Here is a 15,766-nt window from a genome sequence, read left to right as displayed (position 1 = left end):
CTTTTTGGGTATACTGATACAATTAAAGTAAAATCATTTAAATTATATTTATATATATTATCACTGTACCATTTGTCTTCACTCTCGTCAGCGATTGTATTGTTACATCTCGTTGTTAATGCTTAATAATTGCAGCTTGCAAAATATGTGATATTCGCTTAAACGCAGCACACAGATAGGGATATAAGATAATCTATACGTACTCGTGAAATATCGGCAATTTATTAGGATCAAAAGAACTTTTTAGTATATATCCAAACTTTTAAATCTGTGAAGAATTCTTATTAAGTCACGATTGCCGTCGAGAGTGTAATTGAACATTATGTATGTACAAACGATTATTATTTCTTAGTGTAATACATTACATAGTTTTGCTTGTTTTTTTCTGTATATACGTCAGTCTTGGATTGCTTTTGCCAGAAAACGCTTCATTTCCACTGTGCAGAGTCGTTCTTGCTATGTAGAAAAAGAATACGCAAACGCGCAAAGTTATCATAATAAAATTAATAAAATTCTGCAGAAACTATTATTACCGCGTTTTCTAGTATTGTAAAAATATTTCTTCAAAATTGAAATAATTTCAGATCTCAATTTTCTCATCATTTTAGGACATATACAATACCCTCCATAAGTGTGAAAACACCTTACATTTTACAGTTAAACAATCGCATGACAGCGATCTGTGCTGATTTTTCGTGTAAATATTATTAAAATAATATTTTATTATATTACATTATTAAAAAATAATTATATTATTAATTATATAATGTTTATTATATTAATTGTATATAATAATATTTATATTATATTATTAAAATAATATTTAAATAATTTATTTATTAAAAAAATATAAGGTGTTTTCAAACTTGTGGAGGGTATACTGTATGTATAAATCTTGCGCACTTATTACGTCGTTATATAAAATAAAAAAACATTGGTACAGGAATGTTTGTCGTTAATGAATTTCGAGATAATTACAGACTCTTAAAGATTTCAACGATTATTACGTGATTATTCTTTTTCTACACACATGCACTCTCTAGTAGGCTGGGCGCATACTCGATTTTACATCGACTAAACTGTTTGGCCGAAGAACTCGCGCATATTACATATTAATCGATGGACAGACAGTCGATTAACATAATATAATATTTATGTATAATAAATATATAATACATATATATTAATACTTGACATTTGTCAAGCTGCCTTTTGACTTTTCGAGTCGAGTCGATATCAAGTCGATAGGTGCCCAGCCTAATGTACATCCATCAATTACTCACATATGTATTGTGAGCTTGTATGTGATGTCAAAAAAGAAAAAGAAGTCGTGAAATACTATACACTATTTAGAAACGGTTTGTTTCTTTGATTTTGCGTCATAACATTGAGACTGTATATATATCATAAACAGAAATGAATCTAAAGTAATATCCGTAAAAGTTGTGTATGTTCCCTTTTCTTCTACATATACAATTTGTTATTGGTGATACAAACACAATATTTTGAAGGAAAAAGGTATATCTATATACAACAAAATAAATTAAATATACGAAGAAATAAAAATATTTCATTAAAAATATTGTATTCTACATTTTTAATTCAAGACACCTTGAAAAAATAAAACCTAACATAAATTAATTTTATTCAACGCTTTTAACATTTTCATTCTTTATAGAATCATCATTCTACCTTCCCTTTTTTCCCGATTGTATCATCGATAACATCTTGTTTCGAATATATTTGCATTTCATATTTTTATGATTTTATATATCAGTCTCTTATGCTCTTTTCGCTTCTCTCATATGCTCACCGTCGAGTCCAATGATGATGCGTTGTTAATAGTAATAATAATAATTCTGAGAATAAATCTCAATAACAATAATACAAATAATAGTCACAATAATAATATTAATAATATACCTTAAAAATATGTATGTACAATATTCACCGACCCATTTTAAGTATCAATAAGATTCTTTTACAAGTACTACTGATAAAGTGGAATAAGTTGCGCTTTAAATAATTACTTTTTACAAAATTACATTACAAAGTGGCATATTGTAAAATCTGAGCGAGTCATCTATCTAATCTATTCACATGTACAGCTGCTGCTATAATTAGATTTACGCGGTGGCTTTATTACAGCTAGACTACTGGAAAGTATACATGTTTGTATATTATGAATAATTATTGCCATTGCAAAACAGAATCTTTGATAAACTAAAATGTTCAATATACATAAATGTAGATATATATCTCATACTTCACCACATGTATATATAATCCAGTTTGTCTCTGCTGAATAATATATAAATAAAATAAAATATAAAGTCACATATTTATACAAATAATTTAACTATCTGTGTACGTGTGTATGTGTGCATGCGCGCACGCTTCAGGATATGCAGTATTGGAAACAAGTATCCTGAAGATTATCAGCGATCTTAAAACACAGTTCTCATGACAGATAGATCCACGATATCGACATGAAAAAAAAAAACTATAACAAAATCGACTTACAGTTCCTCTAGAATTCTTAAGACGCGTAATTTTAGCTTGATATTCACTATAAACTTTCACTTCTTAACATACTTTACTAAAGGAGGGTCACGAGCCTAAAATGCTGCGGACTGCTTGATCCAACGCAGTGTCCTTCGAGTCGCCAGACTGCGACGACGAACTACTACCGCTACTACTGCCGGATAATGTATTCGCAGGACGTTTCTTAAGATTGAGAATGCTGTCAATGGCAGATTGTACTTGCGCGGTGATCTCGTCGTGCTCGTTGCCGGCATTAGCATTCTCGCTACTACTCGTTACATGTACAGTACTACTTGGACATTGTGTCTGCGAATGCAAAGCTAATCCGTCCAAGCTGTCAGCATCCTCTAACAAATCTCGCTCGAGATCAGTGGCAGTACTCCAACGCCTGTCGAAAGGCGTTGGAGTAACATCTTGCTCACAATCGTCCTTCATGATATTCGAGACATTAGGTACATTCGCACGAAGACACTCGCCGTTCGCTCGTGTTCTTTCAACTTTCGATGATCTCGTGACAGTCATGACAGCACTATTATTACCACCACTACCGTTATTACTGTTTTTACACCTCGGGGTGTCTGTAGTGGGCGGAAATACTCCCAGTTCTTTCTGGATTTCCAGCCACTCATCGTAATCACCACTAGTACTGCTTGTCGTCTTGATAACTGGTTTACATTCGATTTCATCACTCGGGAAGTCATCCTCCAGTTCGCGTTTTACAGATACGTTCACCAGAGGTGGTGATGTTGTTAACGTAGATTTGTCCTCCTCTATAAGGCCAGGTTCTACTTTTGGCACCAATGGTTTTTCTTCTTTCTTGAATTCTTCTACAATTTTATTTGCATTACATGTATATATATTGCAATACATAAAAGATGTTAAAAACACATTTTTTAAATAAGAGAAAACAAAGAGAAAGAAAAAAAGTAGTTAATAACAGAAAAAGTATGATGTGGATGCATGTATGTAGTTTTGAATGTATATGTTTGATGTAAAATATGTAAAAATGTAACAAATTGAAAAATTTTGTAATCCCTTATAATTATATATATATATTTGATCTTATAATTATGTTAATTTAGAGATAATATAAAATATATAATTACCATTAACTTTTGCTTCCTGTTCTCGTAACCTGTTGAGAATATTTTGTTCCTCAGCCACAAAAGTCCTGTCAATCATCATCAATTCTGATGTCCTCACTTCACGCTATAATTACAAAAATTTTAGTTTTCAATCATTATTCGAAAAGAAATATTTAAAATATTTTTTGAATATATTAAGAATTGAATAATAATTGATATAAACAGTTTAAATATTTTAATTGTCAAGTTGTAACATTTTAGTTCATAATTAATGTGCAAAAAATAACTAAAATTTGTATTTGTAAAAATAATTAAAATTTGTATTAGAATGAATTTAACACACATAATTATTTAGTTAAATTATTAAAATAAATTATATTATCCATACCATGCTTTCCATTAAAAGGAGGTATGTGTATTTATTCATCATAGCGCTGAATTTGCCCAATAGATGTTTTGCAGTCTCCTCAAATCTTTCATCTGCTTTTTCTAAATCCTTGGGACTTAGTACTTGCTCATTTAAACAGTGATATCTCACTAAACGTTTGCAAGCGTCAAGCTTGCCTGCGAATGGTGTATTCATATCCGGATTAGTCGCACCATTTTGATCGATTTTTAACTGTTGTTCCATTCTGCAAATAATAACACAATTAAATATATCAATATCATTACAAATTTTAAAAACAAATAATTTATTAAATATAACAGAAGTTTATAAATACGTACAAATCGTTGCGATTTAACTGCCTACAAATTGGACTGTTCGCCCGCCTCTTTACGCCTTGTCTTGGGCTTATTAAAGGACTGGAGTTACTGTTAGGACTGACGAGTTGCTTCGTCGTATTTCCACCAGTGTTTACAGGACTCTGAATCCTCTGTGTGCCCTTGCCCATCATTCTGGGCGAGGTTACTTGTCCTGCAGGAGAGCCGCTTTGAATCTGAATTTGAATAGGAGACGAGAGCTCTTGTTTCACAGGACTCGGTGTTTGTATATTCGGTTTGATGTCCAATGGATCCGTTTGACATTGCGTAGATTGTTGCATGCTCGATTGCTGTTGCTGTGTCTGAACTTGAGTCAATTGTTGCGCGTTATTTTGTAGTTGCAGAGCTGCTGTTGTGGAGGTAATCGGCGTAAAGTGTTGCATGTTCGCGGAGGACGGATTTAGCATTTGATTTCCATGATTTTGGTAAAACTTGTGCTGTTTGGTGTGCGTACTCGGATGTATACTTGGTGTTGCAGTGTTCGATATAGTTGGCTGTTGCCCTTGCATATTCGGCAGAGTGCAGGGAATGCTCTGTAATAATCATGATTATTATATGTGTGAAAATAAAATATTAATATCCAAAAATAAATGGAAATATTTTACTTACTGCGATATTAATGTAATTAATATTAGTGTTACTCGGCATTGTTACAGACGTAGTTGGATTTAGACTTTGAGATGTTACTGGTATAGCAATGGTGGAGGTCTGAGTCTGCGTTTGAGCTGCCGACGTCTGATTTTTGAATGAATTTTGTACATGTACATTTGATGCAGCTGTTGAGACCAAACTTACGTTTAACGTTGGTTCAGCAGGCTAAAATGGAACAAATATAGTTTATTAAATACACGAATTTAAATAAAAAATTCGTAATTTTTATTATTTTTTACGCGAAAAGACTAAACATTATTTTTTGACTATATTTAGACTTTTGTATTTTTATATATTAGTTACGTCATCTTTAATATACTTACACTATTGATAGGATGAGTGATAGTACTTACAATTTTCCCACTATTTAGTATTTTCGTTTGTTCTTCATATAATTTGTTTAATGTCTGATTATTTTGCAAGACAGGTTTTCGTGATAAAATTGATTGGATTTGTGTCTGAATGCTTCTCAGTATTTGTTGCTTTGGAAAAGAAAGCTGAATAGTATGTATTTTTTGTACCATTTGACCATTTGAAGGAATTGATACGTGGCTGCCAGCAGAAGACGAAACTATAGGACCATTTGCTACGACTTGCGTTGGCTCGCTCTTAACAGGATTTGTATTTTGCGATACCATAGTATTTGTCTTATTCGAATTATCAACTTTTTGTGAATTAGATGTATTCGCCCCGACAATCGTTGGTCGAGTAACAGTTACTGTCTTTGTCGCCTGTACAAATAAATTTGCATTTTTAGAACTTTTATAATGTAAGTTAATAAGATATTGAAAATAATCTCAAGTAACATAAAAAAATAATTCAAAGCTAGAAATAAAAAATACGTTTATATTACAATACACACATACCTGTGAATTCATAATATTTTGACCAGTAACGGCAACTTTTTTCTTCACGACTTTCGCTTTCTTTGGTTGATTATTGCCCAAGTTTCTAATTTGCTGTTGATTCAAGTTGTCAATAAATTGACTAGGAAAGTTGGAATTTTGAATTTGTATGTGCTGCGGCATCTGAGATGGTGCGGCTTGTACAACGATATTCTGAATGTTATTTTGAATTGTCGGAGCTCCACCTGAACTGTTGACGATTATCTGACTCGTTGGAGTATTGATCTGAACACCTTGCAAGTTCTGATTATTCGCATCTGGCTCGCCGATCACTATTTTCTGTGTCTGATTTTGATTTTGCGTCTGATTCTGCGTTGCATTCAACTGTCCGGCCAAAAATTGTTGCAAGAGCTGTTGACTGGTCACCTGCATCTGACCGTTTGCGTTGGCGATCAACAACTGGTCATTAGGATTTAAGTTGCTTAACGCATTTAAAATTTCAGGCGTAATTTTGGGTGCATTGTTCAATATGTTGTTCGCCGCCGAGTTAAGTATATTTGCACCTTGGGATTCCACTTTTTGAGATTCATTTTGTTGGGTGGGAGTGTTTTGTTGTGCAGGAGTAGTTGTAATCAGTATATTTTGATTCTGATTATTTTGTTGCGTATTAATTCCTTGCTGTACAACATTGGCCGCGTTCTGGGATTCAAAGTGATGCGCGTTAACGGATGAAAACGTATTCGCCGTCATTACTTTCTGCTGTTGAACATTCACATTTTGCTGGACACTCGTATTATGTAAAACAGCAGATGTGTTTTGCTGTTGCAAACTCGTCATGACATTCTGCTGCGTATGAGCTATGTCTTTGATGGTTCCTGTCTGCAAGTTTTGTTCTACAGTCTGAACATTACCAGCAGTATTTTGCTGCAACACATTAATTGTATTTTGTTGAATACTCGAATGTAAAACATTCATAGTATCGTGTTGCTGCATAGTGTTACAAGAGCTTTGCTGCTGCAGTATATTCATGGAATTGTGATGGATGTTTGAACTCTGAAGATTTTGTTCGAATATCTGTTGCACATTTTGAGTTTGTACAGTCTGTGCAGTGATCTGCTGATTATGTTGAAACAATGGTGATTCTTGTTGAAGCGTTAGCGTCTCTTGCTGACTCGTTTGTTGAAGACTCTGATTAGTCTTAGATACATGATCGTTTTGTACTATTGAACTACCGGGCAATGATTTCTGCATATGAACGCCATGTTGTGCTTGCTTTCCTAAATTTTGCCGTACGTTCGTAGTTATACAAGCGTTCGTGAGTCGTACCTGACTAGATTTTTGAAGAGAAATGTTGGAATTCTGTTGATTGGAATTGGTTTGATTTGCATTAGACATTCGAGGACCTTGTAGGCCAAACATCGTAGGCTTTGCAGTTAAGACGTCCGAAGTGTTCAAAGAAACATTACCGCTCTGTGATAGAGTAGGATTCGAAGATTGAATAGTCTTTTTAGATTGTATTAAGTTTTGTACATTTACATTCTTAGATGTTTGTATTTCTAACGATTGTACGGGACCGAGGTTACTTTGAACACAGACACTCGGTAGCGAATTTCCTTCTTGAGAAACAATATTCTTCTGTTGATTAATCGGCTTCGAATTTATCTGGTTGTGGTGCGGACTAGTAGTACAGACGATATTTTGGGAGCACATGGAACTTATGGTATTAGTAGCGACCTGATTTCCACTGGATAAAGGTGATTTGACGAATTTTTGCCTCTGTTGAGTTGTACTTTGAGCAGGCTGTGGTGTATTTTGCGCCTGAGTGAAAAGTTGCGAGATAATCTGCGAATTTTGTCCACCGCCTTGAGTCAGAGATCGTATCAGAGCTTGCGCCGTAGCCGAATCTATTTCGGGCTGATTGGGTTCCGGGGTGTGATGTAAAACAACTTTACCGTCTTCTCCAACTGCCAATCGTAATTGTCCCGATATCGTATTCTGTACAGGCATCTGGAGTTGGGCGACAAGTTGACTGTTGAATGTCTGCGATACAGAAGCTTGCGTGTTCGTTGTATTTGTTGCAGGTACTTGGATTAGATTTTGAGTGGAATTAACAGGAATTGTTCCTTGCGATGAAAGTTGACTCAACGATTGTCCAGAATTAGTTTCGCTCTGTTGTGAAACTTGACAAGGAATCTCGGTCTCGGTTGTCAATTCAGTATCAAACATATCAGTATCATCATCCCCGATACCCGATATTTTCATAATACTGGCAAGATCTAATTTCGGTGTTTCGTCGTCTTTCCGTTTGGCCTTTTTCTTCTTTTTCGCTTTCTTCTTAGGAGGTGGCAATAGATTTTGCTCCGAGACACTTTGTGTACACGAAGCATTGCCAGTGGTATTGCCAGACGTAACTTGTGCAATTTGTGATTGAGGACTTTGTACCATTGCATTTTGAATTACAATGGAATTACCAGTTCCTGAATTAGCTGTAAAATTCAAAAATATGGCAAAAAATCAATATTAAATTTTCGATAATATATTTGAAGCAACTGAATACTTAAATATCTCTCTTGTATGGTATATAAAGATTAAAAAAAATGTAGAATTGAATTTAGTTCATTCTAAACATTACTAGCATTTTAAACATCGATTTTTTTATATAAATAAAATATAAAATTAGTGCTCTTTTAATTTTATTTTGCCACTGTTGCTTTACAATGGTAAACTTACATGGTGCAGGACTAGATGGAGTATGTCTTATTACTGGAGAAGCAGGTGGAGGAAATCCATTGGGTACAGCAAAGAATGCAGGTGCAATTCCTTGCAGTTGCATAGCACCTTGCGCTGTGACAACCCTTACTAACTGTTGCTGTGTTAACTGTAATTTCACAAAGTAAATATATTTAATTAATTTATTTCATTGTATTACATATATTTTTTTCTTCTTTATCTTATTGTCATAATTTAATTAAACTTTTATTCAACAAATTTCAAAATGTTATATTCCACTAGAGTTATTTTGTTTTATATAACATAACTAAATATTTAACTTTACTTTTTTTAATGCAATTGAAATATTGTATATGTTATTATAATTATATATTACATATCATTATTAAAATTTTTGTATAAATTAAAAAAAACAGTTGAATATAATTAGACAATATATCATATGTTTAAAATACAAAGAAATATTAAAGATATGTTGTTTTTAAATGAAAAGTGCACAATTGTTCCAATACAAAGATTTAATAAGCAATGATCATGATTATGAAGATGCATGTATGAATGAAACCATCACCTGTGCAGTATGCGTTTGTTGTTGCGCGCTTGCTGGCGTCCTTAATATAAGTTGAACGCCTCCTGGTTGTTGCTGTACAATAACAGGTCCAGTTGATGGTAATACCTACATTTGAAATGTGATAAATAAATGAAATATAAAGCAACTTTTTGCAATTGTAGAAGTACATGTAAGTACAATAGATAAAGCATATCAAAATATTTTATACAATGAATGTAAAATGATGTATATCTATTTTCATGTAATTATATAATAATGAACATGTAGATGACAGATATAATTAAGACATAAAAAAGATATATCGTAATAATAACCTGATTCAATAGCAAACCCTGAGCTGTTGGAATCATTGTTGCTGTAGTAGGGCTTGGTTGTGGTCCAGCAAGAACTAATTGTGGTTGAGTCTGCTGCGTTACCTTCAAAGAGAAAAAAAAATATACATTTCAAATGTAAGATCTCATTACATTGTTAAAAGCAAAGAAGATTAAATATTTAAAATAAATTTTTTTTTCACAAATGTGTTTGTAGTATTTGAGAGATGAACATTTTTAAGTTACCTTTAGAGTTATATGATAAAATATATGCAATATGTGTAATAATTTAATTTTTAATATAATTAAAATATTTTTACTACTTAATATTAATTTTACTACTTAATAATTTAAGAAAAGGATGTATAAATATAATGCATTTAATTAAAGAGAGAACAATATATACTTGATTTGTGATTGTAGTAGTAGTTCGTTGTGGCTTTTGTTGAGAAGTAGTAGTTTGTTGATTTGGAGGTTTTGGTAAAATTTGCGGTGGTTGCTTGGCGGGTTTAGCCGCTATTTGGATTTGTTGATTTCCAAATAATTGGGTCCTAGTCACCAGTTGAGTAGGGGTGGACTGATAACCCTGTGGTGTGCCATGAATTATTTGTAACACCTGCATCCCTTGTTGCAGTATGGGTGTATTAGGCCTAACCTGGAACATGAAAAATAAAAATATTTTAATAAATATATATTTATAATGTGCTTTAAAATAACGTGCTTTTTAAAGTAAAATAAAGCTAAGTAAAATTCAAAGAAAAAGAGAGAATAAGAAAAGTATATAATGATAGTAACTCATTTAAAAATTATAGAAGATACATAATTACATTAACAGACCAAAAAGATATATGTATAAGCATAAAAAATATAAAGGAAAAAGAATAGGTAAAAGGAAAAAATGTACATATACATATATAAAATTTATATATAATATATAAATTATACGCCTCTATGTGTGTGTGTGTATCAGTATATATTTTATATATATAATTATATAAAATTTTTCTCAGAGAAAAAAGATTTTTATCATAGATTTTTAATATAAATATGTAAGTAGAAAAGATTTGTACATTTTTATGAGCACTCTCACCTCTAAAAATCAAGTTTAGATTTAGAGCAGCAGATTAATAATTAATTAACAATTAATTATATTAATTATTATATAATATCTAGATTTTTAGTCGAAAAGATGCTATAAAAGGGACAATTCGTACATTAATGACTGAGAGTTCCAATTAGTAGATAACACAAATGTGACACTGTTTTATAATTAAATGTTTTATGAAATAAAGTATAATGCAAATTATAAGGTTTCTAATTGTTCTCACTGCAATCCTATTAGATTTTTACATCAGAAACAAGAGAAGTGAACTTTTTCTCCTTGCAGTATACATTTAATAAATATAAAGTACGAGTAATGGTATTACAAAGGACCAATCATATCTTAATAGTGTAAGGAATAGTTTGAATGGAAAAAATTTGTAATATAAAAATATAGTTTCACAAAGCAGTACTTTTTCAAATAAAACGCTAAGACATGAAGAGAGATTAGAGGTATCAACAGAAACATCCTGCTAAATTAACTAATTCATTCCATTCTAAAACTACAGAGCCAAATTTAGAATAAGCAATTACAGTAATTGATTTGAATGTTATGTAGAATAAGTGTGTCCTTACCACAGGTGGACCAGGACTACCTCCAGGCGCTGGGCTTCTATTGTTGAGAGAATTATTCCCGCCTAATAGATGAGGGCTTTTTGCAGGGGGATATGGGCTAAGTACAGGGCTCTGTATCTGGCTAACGCTCATAGGACTTTGCATGGGGCTTTGCATCTGTATATTAAAGTTACTGTTTGAGGTCGATGTGCCGACCGGACTCGGACTATTTCGATTAGATTGTATCGAGTTTGAAGCCGGACTTCTAAGTAAAAGTCGATTGGGGCTAGGACTCGGTGTAGGCGGTGGTATATTAGACGCCGGACTCTTCAGGGGTATTGAAAATGGACTACCCGGCGAGCTAATATTTTGGTTTTGAATGTTTTGCATAGATTTGGTATTCATTGTACTGACCGCATTCGATGGTTGTGTCGTGCCCGTTAGTGCTGACGCACTTAAGCCAGGGTTTAGCCCCTGCGAATACTGTCGCTGTGGTTGAAATCCAGTCGACTGGGAGGAACTTAAAGAAGAAACATGACTCAATGACATAGTCGGTTCATTGGATGCAGATATATGTACATTTGATGTTGATATATTGGATAAATTAGCGTGCATTGTACCAAGGTGCGGTATATTCGTAGTGAGATTCACGTTCGAAGCGTGATTCACATTTGCAGTGGTTGTATGAATCGACTCGCTGGGCGTGCTCGTGAATATACTGGAACTCGTGAGAGTTCCGGAATTAGAGATTTGCGAAATTGTCGAGATGTTCGAATTGGGATGCTGCGATATAGCAGAGTTTGGTACATGTGCTATATTTGACGATCCAACAATGTGCGGTGCGATACTTTGAATGCTCTGTATCGTTTGGAATGGAAACTGTGCGCTACTAGAATTCAGGCTAGTCGGCGTCAGACCAGTCGCCAAGGCGTTTACGGGTCTATTAAGACCTTGATTTACACCCGAATTTATACTGGTAGCAGTCAAATTTGTATTCGGATTAATAGCAGATAAACCAGATACGCCAGAATTTGTGGCAGTTAAATTGGTATTCAATGTAAGATTCTGATTCACGCTCGATGAGTTCAGACTCGTCAAATTTGGATTTACACCACTCAGTCCCGCGTTTACTCCAGATAGCCCAGAATTAATATTTGTAGAGTTTATCGTATTAAGCCTGTTTATCCCACTATTTACCCCTGTATTTATGCCATTTAAATCTTGTCCAAGATTGGATAAACTGTTATTAATATTGTTTGAACCAATGTTGGACGTCAGATTGGAATTGATAGCATTTAAGTGATTCAGGCTAGGATTTATCGCAGTCAGCCCTGTGTTTATACTCGGCAAGCCCAAATTGAGCAGAGGATTTGACGTGGTGATAACATTGGAAGTGAGAGATGTAAGACTGGTATTTAGAAGTGACAGTGGCAATCCCATATTAAGGCCCACCCCAAAAGTGGGGGTGGCCGGGGGTAGGCCCATACCAGTCCCCGAGGGATTTATGGTACTCTGATTCAACTGATTCAATTGGTTTACGTAGACTATGTGATTTCCAGTTGTCGATCCATTTCCTTGCTCTTGGGGCTGTAAGAACAAGCAACATTGGAATAACATCTTCGATCTAATATTTGCTAATTATCAACAAAAGTGACTTACATTATTTGATGTTTGCTGCAAAGCAAATGTTAATGATTGACCACTAGTATTCTGGGCTTGTAGTTGTTGTAATTGCTGCAACTATAAGATTGGCAAATATTAAATAGTGACATATATGAAGATTATTCAGAGAAATTTTATAAAATCTATGTACTTAAACTTAAATTGTATATATAATAAAGATATAATTATATATATAATTAAGTTTAAATAAAGAGATCAAATTTAATACTATATATTTATATATGTAATATATATTTTCTTTTAATTTTGTATACTTTAAATAAAATAGATGTATAAATATTCAACTCTTTTGGAAAGGTACATGTACAGAAGAGAAATACAACATATTTCAAACTTAAAAAATAGCAATTGAAAGATCTAAGTATGCTTCTATAAAATCTTACTTGTTGTTGGGTCAAAACAGCAACTGGATTATTACGTGGACGTGCATTAGGGGAAGTTGTAGAGGATACTGAGTCCCCAAGAAGAGGGCGTGACTGAGGCTGCTGCATGCCCACGCAGCCCCTCTTTACTATGGGCAGCGTCTAGCCACCTTTTCAGCTTATTTTGTTTCTCCCTATGAATAGAAAATTTACTTATAAATTTTTACAGAAATTTATAACAAATAATTTATAAAAAAATATACTTTTATATCGTGAGAATAAATTTGTTTTATTAAACAGATGACACTAATAATAAATGTAGTTAAAATATTTTAATTTTTGAAGATATATTTGTATTTAGTATATAAGTTATTAAAATTTTATATGTATATGTGTGTGTTAACTATTATTAGTGTAAACAGTATATTTACCAAAGTTGTTTAATAATCGCAAGTATTTGCGTTTCGGCGCCACTCAACACGTCTGCGGCCTACGTCTCCTGTTCCTGTCATGCATATAATTTCGTATTTTGTCCACAGTTCTGGCAGCACTGTATTAATTCTTCAAAGTACTTATATTCACATATACAGATAATGTTTCCAAAGATCTTGCTCGGATACTAATCATTCTTGGCCATTATAGGCATTACTTTGTCGTGTATTAAGAGTAGTTCTTTGCTGAACTACTTTATCCGTTAAAGAATAATTGCTCAATTGCATTGTGAATATATCCAGACTTATATTTAAAATGCATCTGTCGCAGGATTCCATCCATTTATAAATGTAGCAATGTTACGTTCGCCCATGACAGCACATTTAAAATACTCACGAAGAACAGTATCAAACGTCGCTTCATAAATAATATTTCTCTTTCGCATTACATGCTATCCCAAGTCTAAGAAGTAACTCACAGACATTCTTGGATATTTGTCAAATGTTTAAAGTGTAGTATCACAAAGTTATACCTTTGCTCACAAAATATTCATCAAAATCATCTCTTCTCAATAGAAGTGCTCCTATGATTGTTATTACACACACTACACTTTTACTCGCACAGATGCCTGCAACTCTTGTCCTGCAAAAAGTAACATCAAAACTCATGTAACAGATAAATATTAAATGTTTCACATTAAAAAAAAGTTAATAAATAATCTAGAAATTTTTTTCAAATTTTTATCGCGACAATCAGCTTAAACTAAAAGAGAAAAAAAAGGAAACAATGTAACCATTTAACACAAACAATCCTACGTAAAAAGCGTTAATGTTCAGTTCATACGTTAATTCCGAGATACCCGGAGGTCTCGGTAAAACGATTGGGGCACCGAATTCGACAGCTGGAAGCATATTTGGAGGTTATAACTGGCGCGCCTGTGTGTGCAAGCATACGTGCCACACAAGCCACACCGACACATATACAGGGGCGCGCGAGGCGAATTCACATACATCTTGCACTCACTCACTCACTCTCTCTCTCTCACTCACTCACTCACTTATACGAAGGTACCAGCGGCGCGCGGATTGCACACAACAAAAGGCCCGACTGACAAGGCGTAAACAAAAGAAAACGCGAGCATCTGGCGAAAATCACGGACTCCGGAGGGCCGGGAGACCCGGCGCACGGTGACGCGGGCCGCGTGTTCGGCGGCTGACGCGCAAAAATGCGCGTAGCGTCGCGCGACGACGGGACTGTCAATATTACCTCTCCTGCTCTCCGCCGCGAACGCGGTTCTGCCACCCCGTGTGTGTGTTTTCCTCCTGGGAATTTTCGCGAGTCTCCCCGGTCGGCGATTTCTCCCCCGCGCTATCTCGCGTCCTCGGCGCGGTCCACCGCGACCTCGTCCTACGAAAACAACGCACACGGAGCACGCGCGCCCACGATATTCTACTGAAAATAATAAACTTTTCAGTTATACGACAGTTCCGTGTACATACGCGTTACACTATTCGGTGGCGACAGCCATCATGTATTTATCAAGGCTGCCACTGCGGACGAGAAAATACCAGATTGATCTGGCTTAGAGTCCCTAGAAATCATAGGGATTATTATTTTATTATTAGTGTAAATAATTATATATATATCTCTTATTATATTATAATATATTATTATTATTATATATTATTATAAATGATAATATAATATATTATTATTATATATTATATTATTATAAAAAAATAATATATAATAATATTATTATTATTATATATTATATTACTAATTGTTATAAATAATAATATAATAATAATAATATCTCGCTTATTGGTGACATCTCTTGACTTTTTCTGTAACCATGGGGATGGAAAATAAATTCGAACTGATAAACTGCACTTCTATAGCTTCTAGAAGATTCCTAGGGATTTTAGTCTCTTTTGTACGCGCTAGGAAATAACGCGCGTTTGCACGGCGCTGGCCAATCAACGTTTCGTTTTTCTAGACGCGATACGCGCGTAATAGGAGGTAATTGGTTAAATTCATATAAATAAATTTCGTCTTTGGACAAGTTTATGCATTTATAAACGTCGCTTATTACACTTTTCTGTGATGAAAGTTTGGAGAAGCATCCCTTACA

The 15,766-nt window shown here is 33.9% G+C and overlaps 1 protein-coding gene across 5 annotated transcripts; it reads right to left on the bottom strand.

Annotated features, from left to right (window-relative positions):
- Nucleotides 1–36: 36 nt before the first annotated feature.
- LOC114941626 (uncharacterized) lies at nt 37–15,149 on the bottom strand. Of its 5 annotated transcripts, none has more exons than XM_029316647.2 (16): nt 14,899–15,149; nt 13,632–14,274; nt 13,222–13,394; nt 12,815–12,895; nt 11,177–12,742; nt 9,906–10,154; nt 9,503–9,604; nt 9,189–9,293; nt 8,618–8,765; nt 5,909–8,373; nt 5,366–5,773; nt 5,001–5,207; nt 4,356–4,924; nt 4,018–4,261; nt 3,651–3,753; nt 37–3,371 (listed from the first exon to the last, which is right to left on the bottom strand). In XM_029316647.2, the coding sequence occupies exons 3-16, from the start codon at nt 13,327–13,329 to the stop codon at nt 2,611–2,613; spliced, it is 7,116 nt and encodes a 2,371-aa protein (XP_029172480.2). In that variant the 5' UTR covers nt 13,330–13,394; nt 13,632–14,274; nt 14,899–15,149; the 3' UTR covers nt 37–2,610. The 5 variants fall into 5 exon arrangements, with proteins under 5 accessions (XP_029172480.2, XP_029172483.2, XP_029172486.2 ...); XM_029316650.2 differs by having other exon boundaries at nt 5,396–5,773; XM_029316653.2 differs by having other exon boundaries at nt 11,570–12,742.
- Nucleotides 15,150–15,766: the final 617 nt, after the last annotated feature.

This window comes from Nylanderia fulva, unplaced genomic scaffold (assembly GCF_048542155.1).
Source record: "Nylanderia fulva isolate GAGA-0341 unplaced genomic scaffold, ASM4854215v1 Scaffold5, whole genome shotgun sequence".
NCBI classification, from domain to species: Eukaryota; Metazoa; Arthropoda; class Insecta; order Hymenoptera; family Formicidae; genus Nylanderia; species Nylanderia fulva.
This window is presented reverse-complemented; position numbering and strand designations above follow the sequence as displayed.